The sequence below is a fragment of the Mustela nigripes genome, chromosome 16 (genome assembly GCF_022355385.1).
Source record: "Mustela nigripes isolate SB6536 chromosome 16, MUSNIG.SB6536, whole genome shotgun sequence".
NCBI lineage: Eukaryota > Metazoa > Chordata > Mammalia > Carnivora > Mustelidae > Mustela > Mustela nigripes.
Genome location: NC_081572.1, coordinates 41,122,643 through 41,132,787, shown reverse-complemented (window position 1 = coordinate 41,132,787; position 10,145 = coordinate 41,122,643). Strand labels below are relative to the sequence as shown.

At 53.4% G+C, this 10,145-nt stretch overlaps 1 protein-coding gene across 3 annotated transcripts in view; it reads right to left on the bottom strand.

The window, feature by feature from the left end:
* Window positions 1–9,005, bottom strand: part of LGALS9 (galectin 9) — a 14,950-nt gene extending 5,945 nt beyond the window's left edge. Inside the window, exons 1-4 of one of the 3 annotated variants that reach the window (XM_059380985.1) lie at window positions 8,858–9,005; window positions 4,970–5,061; window positions 2,514–2,715; window positions 1,018–1,128 (exon numbers count right to left, since the gene is read on the bottom strand). In XM_059380985.1, coding sequence (XP_059236968.1) covers window positions 1,018–1,128; window positions 2,514–2,715; window positions 4,970–5,061; window positions 8,858–8,896 — 444 coding nt within the window. In that variant the 5' untranslated portion in view covers window positions 8,897–9,005. The remainder of the gene's footprint in view (window positions 1–1,017; window positions 1,129–2,513; window positions 2,716–4,969; window positions 5,062–8,857) is intronic. The other 2 variants (XM_059380983.1, XM_059380984.1) reach the window with 2 other exon arrangements.
* Window positions 9,006–10,145: the final 1,140 nt, after the last annotated feature.

Genomic DNA, 10,145 nt, shown 5'->3' with positions numbered 1-10,145 from the left:
AGGGAGAAAGTTGAGTCGGAAAAAAATATGAGAGATTAGAACAAAAAAGATAAGAGGGAGAAAGTTGAGTCGGAAAAAAATATGAGAGATTAGAACAAAAAAGATAAGAGCTTGTATCTGTTGTGGGCCTACTGTGTGTTTGTCTCATCTCCGGGAGCACGAAGACTGGAAGTGGTAACAGCAGCTCCAACCCAGCATCCTGGGGCTCTGGGGGACCGTGGGCCCAGCATACCCCATTCTCCCACTTCTCAAAAAAGCCAGAGATCCAGATTCCCATATGATACCGCCTCATCTTTTTTTTTTTAATTGTAGTCATAATAACATTAATATCATTTATTTATAATAATATTTACTATCTCAACCCATTTTCAGCGGATGGCTTAGTGGCCTGAAGTACATTCACACTGTCACACAGCCAGCACCACCGTCCATCTCTAGGCTGCAAAACTTCTTTTATTTTCAATGTGGGCAACGCATTCAAAAATGTCAAAACACAGAGAGGGTCCAATAGAGCCCAGCATGGGCCCATGCAGGCCATGTCGTGACCTCTGACATGTGTTACCTCCTTGAATTCACATCATAACTCACTGGGCAGCAGTGACTGTGCCCCTTCCACAGATGGGGATACTGAGGACAGGGGAGGCCAAGTGGCTTGTCTAAGATCCCACAGCTGATGACAGTGTGCAGAGCTGAGCTAGATTCCGTTTGAGTCCCAAGTTCTTTCTGGAGCCACATGGTCTCCTAAGCATGACAGAAGTAGAGAATGACAGAGAGGAGTAGCCCGGGAGACTGAAGGAAGCATTCTGGACAAAGACAAGAACAGTGCCTTTATTAAAGGCACTCTCCAGCCAAGTTTCAGGGCTCAGAAGGGGAGCCAAGAAGGACAGGACAGGGGAGCTCGAGGGGTGTCCCCAGAATCACCTGGGGAGGAGATTGGCTGCTACCACTGGGGCCACTCAACAGGGCCCAGTGCAGCTAGGCGGGGTCCCACACTCAGCCCCCGGGGGCCAGTCTGACCTGGAAGCCGATGAAGGAGAGCTGCACAGCCCCGGTGACGGACAGGGTGTCCACGTGGTGGAAAGGCACGCGGTGTGAGTACTGCAAAAAATGGCTCCCGTTCACCGTCACCTGCCAAGATGAAGGGAAAGAGCTCTCAGGCCAAGGCAGGGGACCTGAGCCCCTGTTCCCAGGAATCGAGTTCCAAGTCTGGTTTTCACGTCTGTCCCCTGGGGAGCAGGTGCACCACACTTCAGAGCTGTGCCAGCTCTAAGATCCAAACTACATCCGAACCCTGGCTCCACTTGGCTCTTTGGTTCTCACTGTTCTTTATTATAGTCAGTTGGTCTGCCTAACCTTAGCTCCCCTGAGGTGTTCTTTAAATATGCATAAACATGTTTGTTGGGGGGAGAGGAAAGGTGACCCTGGGTTGTACACGGAAGAGCTGGGCACATTCAGGCTCACACAAAGAAGGACAGACATGGGGATACTCACCCCTACCCCATCTCCCAGGCCTACAGACACTACTCTGCTTACTAATGCAATTTGCAACACCATATAACATTAAGCCATTAATAGAACCTGCGACAGAATTGCCAGAAAACCAATGTTATCAGGGACCTAGGCTGGAGGAACGGCTACAGCAAAGGAATGGTATTAACTAGAATTTTAAAGACCCGCAGGGCCAAAAAGCACCATGGTGATGTATCTAGTTCTTATTCCCAAGTAAAAGATGTACCAGGGGAGCCTGCAGACACAGGGGAAGGAGTGTGAGGACACTGTAGCCACCGTAGTGCGCCTACTGTAAGGTTTTGTAGGTGAGATAAACACGACACCAGGCGAGGTAGGCGCAAGGCAAGATTTATTAAAGGCACTCTCCAGCCAAGTTTCAGGGCTCAGAAGGGGAGCCAGGAAAGTTGCGCCTGGAGGAGGTGGGCACCCTCGGGGCGATGTTCCGGGACTCTGGAAAGCAGAGTGGGGGAAGTCGCACTGGGAGGGAGTTGGGGGGGGGGGTGTCTTTTATCTGTTTCCTGGAGAGTCAAGAGTGAAGGAAAAGGGGAGGAGGAGGCTGGAAGACCGAGGGACCTGCTGTCATTTCTATTGTTCCTCCTGCACTGCACTCCCGGAGCCCACCGACCTAACACCTACAAGGGAAAGGTCCTGCTCTCTGCCTAATGGCGTTGCACATGTGATAATGTAAACATTCATGTGCTTTACAGGGGTACCTGGGTGGCTCAGTCGGGTAAGCATCCAACTCTTGATTTCAGCTCAGGTCATGCTCTCAAGGGCCTGGGATCGAGCCCTGAGTCAGGTCCCGTGCTCAGTGCAGAGTGGGCTCAGGGTTCTTCTCTCCCTCTGCCCCTCCTCCTGCTTACTCTCTCAATACAGACACATACACATACATACAAGCTTAAAAAAACAAATGGCTCATGTGATTTATAAAGGCCATTTACGTCTCACCTGGTGGGGCTGGGAGGTAGGCCACGGGAAGGGGGCCACAGAGAGTTGCTGCTCACCTTGAAATCCCCGCTGTCCACCAGGAAGCAGAGCTCAAAGGGATGCCCCATCTGGAAGGGCATGTGCATCTTCCTTTCCTCTGGCCCCCAGGTCCCATTCTGCTTCGTGTTGCAGACCACATAGCCACCCTCCTCAAACCGAGGGTTGAAGTGGAAGGCAATGTCTTTGTCACTGTAGCCACTGTGAAAGTTCACAGCAAACCTAGGCAGAGGGAAATCAGATGGCAATCTGTAGTCTGGCTGACTGCCGGCGGAGGGGGAGAGGGAGGCTCGTGTCTTTGACTGGCGGCTGTGAACTTGCTCACAGCTTGCACGGCAGGTCTGGACCCATCCTTAGCTGGTGGCTATCCTTTCTGTTCACGGCATCTGTACTTCGTGTGTTTTTGCGCAATGATAGCATTTTGCCCTTACCATGTGGTTTTCTAAAAACACGTAGGAAACGGATAAAGAAAAATTTTGACTTGAGAGACGCCTGGGTGGCTCAGTTGATTGAACGACTGCTTTCGACTCAGGTCATGATCCCGGAATCCCGGGATCAAGTCCTGCATCGGGCTCCCAGCTCCATGGGGAGTCTGCTTCTCCCTCTGACCTTCTCCTTGCTCATGCTCTCTCTCACTGCCTCTCTCCAGATAAATAAATAAATAATATTTTAAAAAAAAAAAAAGAAAGAAAGAAAGAAAGAAAAATTTTGACTTGAGCAACAAGAAGCACAGGGCTTGAAAATGGATTTGGATTTGTGTCCGAGAGGGAAGCCAAGAAATGTGCCTGGAAGCGAGAGCCAGTCCCCATCAGCTCGATTGGGAGAGAAGGAAACAAATTTAAAGAATGTCTGACATAGATGGACCAAACTTACCTAACTAGCACTGGCCAAGAGCTAGTTACTATTAGAAAAAGCATCGAATAAATAACAGTAGCTCCCCAGGCATGAGAGCTTTCTGTACGTACGTCTGTCTCTCACTGGAGGTTGGCGTGTGTCCCCCGTGTGACGTGCGGAGTGGTGGCCCTGAAGTCAGCAGGCCTGGACCTGGACTCCAGCTCTGTCCTACTGGTCATTTGCAATGATCCTGGACAACACGCTGTCCTCGGGTCACCATACCCCTAAGAGCTGAGTGACTTCCTTGCTCTGCGGATGCTTAGTGAGGGGATGCTCAGGAAACCCCCACCTGAGTAAATGTCCATTCCTGTCTCTGTCCTCGGAGGAAACCCCTCACCCCTTAAACTGCCTTTGGGTACAGCTATGGCTCTAAGGTGAGGAATTAAAACCAAGAACCTTCCAAAGGGCCTGGCTCACAAAAGGGCACAATAAATGTTTGTTCTGCCTTTTCCCAGACAGAGCAACCTCAAGTCCTAAAACCAAGTTCTGGTCTGAGGTTCTCCTCCGAGGTTCCTCTATCTATCCTAGCCTTCCCTGAACTCAGCGCGAGCCTAGCTCACCGCCTGCTTCTTGGGGTCATTCTGGTCTCCCCAGCTACACACAGTGCTCTCGGGTCATCCACAGACCCCAGAGGGTCATGCCATGCACCCAGCCCAGAGGCGACCCTTGAGAGATATTCTAGTCAATTCCTTCAGAGCCTGCTTGACTTCTTACTGATGGAGCATGAGTTCTGGATGTTGTCCTCAACCCCAGGTCATTTCCAGAACCCTCAGTCAGCAAGGCCCATTGGAAACTGTCACGGGACTGAGCCCAGCCAGCCCTCTCCCTGGGAAAGGAGGTTCCCAGGGACTCTGGAAGCAGCAAATCTAAGTCTGTATTCCTCTTAAAATGTAGAATATGTTTCTGAAATGTCTCTGGGTGTATTTTTCCCTTTGTGCCTCATCCAGCTTCATTCCTAGAGTCTTAGAAAATCCTGCCCCGGGGAAGGATGAGTGCACAAGCTTTGCAGGAAGGCGGGGGTGGGGAGGACAGGATGGGAGTAGAAAGCCATTGACGCCAGAGGACCGGCAGGCAGAGTTCCGAGGGGAGATCCCAGGGCCCCCTGCTGGCAGGGTTGAGGGGGATCCTGGTGCCTCAGAGTCTCCTGGGGGCACTTGGGGCTCTCAGAGTTTCCCAGAAAAGACCTCAAAACTGAAGATGACCAAAATGCGTTCGATGACAAGTTTAGAATATTTCTAGATCAGTGAAATGAGGGCTCCGAGCAGTGATAAGAAATAAAGCAATTGAGACTTTTGTAGCTGTGGGTTAGAGAGCGGAAAGCTCAATCCCAAAACATTATTATCTGCCTCAGGGCTGGCCCACTTCCCCCCCTTAGACAGTGAGCTCCTATGAGCCCTAATTCGGGGGGTGGGGCGTCTATGTTCATGGCACCCGGACGCTCCTGGCAGACGGCAGTGGGGTCGTGCGGACCACCCGGGATCCCCCAGGCCAGGAGCGGGTGGCTCAGGGGTCGTTGGGTGAGTGGACGGGTGCCATTGTTGGCTGGGGGCTGAGTCTGGAGAGAAGAAACAGTTGCAGGTACCTGGTTCCATTGTAGTAAAGAACGGTCCCATTGATTGTGATCTTCAGTCCATCCTGGAGACCCCCCTGGATTTTCCCCGAGAAGGGGATGCCCTGCGGGGAGAAAATGCTGGCGGGTCAGGGGGCCGCCTCCTTCTGCATGGGCCCCTCAGCACTGGCCAGCGGCGGCCTGGAGGTGGGGGCCCGGTGCTGGGGCATCTCAGCCTCACGAATCCTCCAGACCAGAGTCCAGCTAGTTCCACACATTCTGTGACTGCGCCCGGGGACACTTGTGGGCTGAGAGTGTCTAAGAGGAAGGGCCAGCTTCTAAGAGGAGGAAGTCAGGTGTGCACGGCCACTCGGAACCCAAGGAAGCCCATCCTCGCCCAGGGGAGCGACGGGCAATGGGACAGCGCCGCTGCTGCCTGCCAGGACCTCATTCAGACTGACCGCGACAGGGCCTCTGGGAGAAGGGTCTTCTGTCGCTGCTCAGGTAAGTCCTGTGCTCGGCCATTAAATACCTTGGTGAACTTGAGCAAACCACAGTGTCTCTGCCTCTCTGAATTCCCTCTGTCGTGTCCGCCAAGCCAGTTGTTTGGAGAAGTAGCTTAAGGCCCCGTGTGGCCTACTTCTCTGAAAACATAACTTCCCCTCATTTATCTGTTGAGGCCTAAAAATCTCTTAAGGGCCTTTCCTCCTGTCGCAAGACAGAATGTTTCAAAGGCGGGTACTCTTGCCGCCCTTCCCGAAGTCTATTCTCACTAGGTGTTAACAATCTACAGTCAGAGTGTGAACGGGGGCGGGGTCCGTAAGCGCCTGGTGGGAAGGCAGGGATGGTGGCGGGAATTGTGCGGATCATGGGCACGGGTCGTACAGGTTACTTTCAAGCAACGATTTCCCCAGAAAGGTTTTGAGATTTCAGTATGTCTTAAACGGTGGGTGTCCGCAAACTGTGAAAAACAACATTATTTTAAATGGGTTTTTAAATTATTTTAAATGGATTATTATAATCTGGACAGCCTGGGTGGCTCAGTCGTTAAGCGTCTGCCTTCAGCTTAGGTCATGATCCCAGGGTCTTGGGATCAAGTCCCACATCTGGCTCCCTGCTCGGCGGGAGGCCTGCTTCTCCCTCTTCCACTTCCCCTGCTTGGGTTCCCTCTCTTGCTGTCTCTCTCTCTCTCTCTGTCAAATAAATAAAATCTTTAAAAAGAAAGGAAGAAAGAAAGAAATACGGAGGGCGGGACTTCTGGCTGAGGGAGGCCAGTGTCCTCTGGAAGCTGGAACAGGCAAGGAAAGATTCCCCCCCGAAACCTTATTGATACTTTTAGATTTCCGACCTCTGGAACTGTAAGAAAACACATTTGTGTTGTTTTAAGCCTGGCAGGCAAGGCTGCTGTGGAATTTGGACCTCTGTGCACTCGCGCTTGTGTGTGTGTGTGTGTGTGTGTGTGTGCACACGCGCGCGTGTGCAGGAGCATGTATGTTTGAGAGAGAGAGAACTTTTGCATTTATGGTCTCCTGGAGTGGGGTCACCTCCCAGCTCCTTGTACTAACAGCTCTCCCACTGGGCAAGTCACTTGACCTGTCAGCACCCCAGGTCCCTTCTCACAGCAGTGGGCCAACAGCAGCGGCCTGACAGTGTTCCTGAGAGGGTTCGATGAGAGGCCCCTTAGCTGCCCAGAAAGCCCTGTGTTCCCAGGTCTTTGACAATGGCAACGCTTTGCATCAGCATGAATTAATGAGAACTTGCTCTCAGCTTCCACCTGTTTCCGGAGGCTGAGGACCTTTTCCTCCTCTTCCTGTCCGGAAAAGCCAGGCTTTACAGGCAGGAGGCTGGGCAGCCTCCTCCTGAAGGCCCAGCGTGGGGTGTGTGGGGGGGGACCACGGGGCAGCTGGCTGGAGGGGGCTCACCAGCAGGAGGCAGCAGCAGACTTTCAGCCTCAGAGGTTCTGAGGCCCTTCTGGTGGCTAACCTGCCCTGTCTGTGACCTCATCACCCAACATTAGCGCCATTTTTACAGAGGAAACGGAGGCACACAAGATATGGTAGTTTGCCCAAAGCCACTTAGCTGGTCCGTGATAGAACGGGGCTTGAACCCCAGCACCCATGCTTTTAATTGACACATAGGTGGCTTCTCACATCGAAGTACAGAATCTTCCCCAGACCCTACATGGAGTCTTGTTCAGACTGTGGTCCGTCCTGGACCTCTGAAAGGGCTGCCCGGTTGAGACGGGAGGCGCGTGGGCAAGGAAGGGAGGCCAGACTCCCAAGGCAGCCTGGCTGTGTGACCTTCCCACCGCACTTGGAGGAAGCAAGATTCCCATGGCTGGATGTCAGTGAGCCGCCAGGGAAAGGGCACCCACGATGTTCCCGAAGCCTGGGGCGGGGGCTGCACCCTTCCGCCCTCTTGCCTGGACTCCAAGGCCCTGTTTTAACTCACTGTAGCCCATAGAAGGATTTTTCTTGTGATTTGAACATTCTGAAGGCAAGGACTGGAAAGTAAAAACTAGGGAGCAGAATAATGAAGTGTCAGAGTCTAGAAGAATCTCTGGGATCCCCCATCTGATGGAGAATGAACGTAAGGTGACATGTTTTGACCCTAAGAGGGTCAAACAGGATCTGGTCCAGCTTCCTCCAGTGACCTGTCCCCCCCCCCCCATCCCCAACCTTGCTGGCAATGGGGAGGAAACAGGCCAAGCCAGGCCCCCTGCTGAGTGTGGAATGTCCCCATACCCCACCCACCGAAGGGTTCTATTGGCCTTTTGTCCTAGGCCCCTTGGGAAGCTCTTTGCCAAGGCCCAGAGGGGCTCCTGCTAGAGGGCAGGGCCCAGGACACAAGCCTTCTGGGGCACCTCACTCTCCTAGGGGTAAGGCAAGGCACCTCTCTTATCTGGCAACTACCATCTGGGCACATCAGGTAAGTAACTTCAGCCTCACTGAGACTCATGAAACATGAAACATGAAATCCTAAAACATGAATTTCCCATGGATGAAGTGGGGATAGTAAGGCTCACAGGGTTTAGACAAGGCCATCAGTGGACGGAGCCTACACGGATGTGGCCAAAGGTACAACAGGCAGCCTTTGAGCTCCGCGCTGCAGGGACAGCCCACTTCCTTCTCCTTCCTGAGTTGGCCCCTCTGTAGACACCCTTGGCCTGCCTCTGCCTGTCTACTCACCCCTCAGGGAGCAGACACTGCCTCAGGAGGGCTTCCTTGCTGCCTCCAGACTCTTAATAATCCAAAACACTTCGAAAGCACCCTCCCCACCCCGCAGCATGCCAAGCACTGTTCAGACACTCGAAATATGCCGCCTCGCACATCCTTACTACCCCTGGGAGGTGCGCTCGTGGATGTTCCCCATGTTACAGATGTGGAAACTGAGGCCCAGAGAGATAAAAGTAACTTGCCTGAGGCCACCCGGCTCATAAATGGCTGGACCCAGGGAGGCCGTCTCCAAAGTCAGTCCCCCTCAAGTGCCATGCTAGCCTCCAAAGTCAGTCCCCTCAAGTGCCATGCTAGCCTCCGCTGAAACCCTGTTTACTTCTCCATGCATACAAACAAGCCAGCACTCACCTAGTTATCTCCCCTTCACCCTCGGCTGCCCTCCCCCTTCCCCACTTCCCACACCTAGAACAGGCTCCTGGCTGGGAGCTCAGTGAACAGCAGGCAAAGGCACAATGATAGTGATGATCAGCCCGCCAGCCCTGAGAAGCAGGGGTGAGAGTTGAGTCAGGAGTCCCCCACTTGGCTTTCTGTCCCCCCTCCTGTGTCCTCTTTGGGACCCTTGCCCTCTTCCCCTGCTGCCACGCAGGGGTCATCTCCCCAGAGACCCAGAGCTGCCTCCTCCTGGCCGAGGCCGCCAGCATAGCCCCGGACCAGCACCACCGCTGCCCGCCACCCCGGAACTCACTGGGTTCAGGTAGGGAGACTGGGAGCTGCAGAAGGCCATCTCTCCACCACCTCTGGGGCCTCCGTGGCTTCTCACCGCAGCCAGGCAGTCCTCTGCACAGGGAGGAGCTAGCCAGGAAACAGAAACCAACGTGAACTGGCAATTACTCGATGGAGAGGGGGCTGGGGAGGAGCCAGGAGCAAGAGGAAGTAGTTCTAGAGAAAAAGAGAGAGTAGGGTGTTGAGGGAGGGCTGGGGATATGACCCAGGGATAAGGAAGTAGACACTTTGCAGCCCAGTGACCTTTTCCCCTCTTTTCTCCTTCTGGGCTCCACCCCTGAGACAGAATCGTGTTTGGTTCATATAGATTCAAAGAGCCTGACCCCATGGGCTCAACATCAGGTTTCTGGATGACACTGTGTGTCAGCGTATAGCTGCGTCCCTGGAGTGGGCTTGCTCCCAGGGCCCCGAAAACAGTGGGGCGGTGTGATGGGCATCGCCTGTGTGCGGGGTGGTGGTGGGAAGGCCCACTCTTACCTGTTTACACACAGAGAAACTGAGGCTCAGCGTCTAAAGGACATGCCCACGGTCACCCAGGTCACTTCGGTTCTCAAAAAAAAAGCATTTCTCCCTTTCAAAATTCTGTTCCTCACGTGAAGACCCCATCGTGTGGAAACAAACGTTTTCCAACTAGAGAACACGGTAATGGGACTTGTTCTCCAAGAGGAGAGTGCCGCCCTGGGGCTTCCAGATCCCCTCTCTAAGCATGGATCTCATTCTTCTCTTCTCCACTGTCCCTTTTTTCCCAGGCCTTTAGAATGAGGAGAGGGGGAGTCTCAGACGGGATAGAACATGTCAAGTGACCTGGGGTCGGGAGGGACATATGAAATAAACAGCGTCTAAGTGACTTCAGCGTCTAGTTAAGGGAAGTGACAGGATGGGCTGTGTCAAGGGAGCGGCGACAAGCAACCTACCTGAAGTCAAGGAGTTGGAGAGGGGGGCCAGAGAGCCTATGGCCAGGCCAGGCGAGAGGAGAAGGGAAAGGTCTTCCAGGCACGGAGTGGGGAGAAGTCGCCCCGGAGCCATTCACGGCTCTGCACCTGCCTTCCACCTTGCGCCTTGCCTATGATGAAGTTCTAGAACCTAGGTGAGGTTTGGTGGGAAAAGTCTCCCAAAGATCTTAATGTTAATGGCTGGTCTAAAGACAACATTGATCCAGCAGCAAGGGCAAGGCCTCCGGCAGGCCTGGAACATCCTGGCACCTTGTAGGTCCTCTTTAGCATATGAAAACTCCACTGACACCTCCCTTC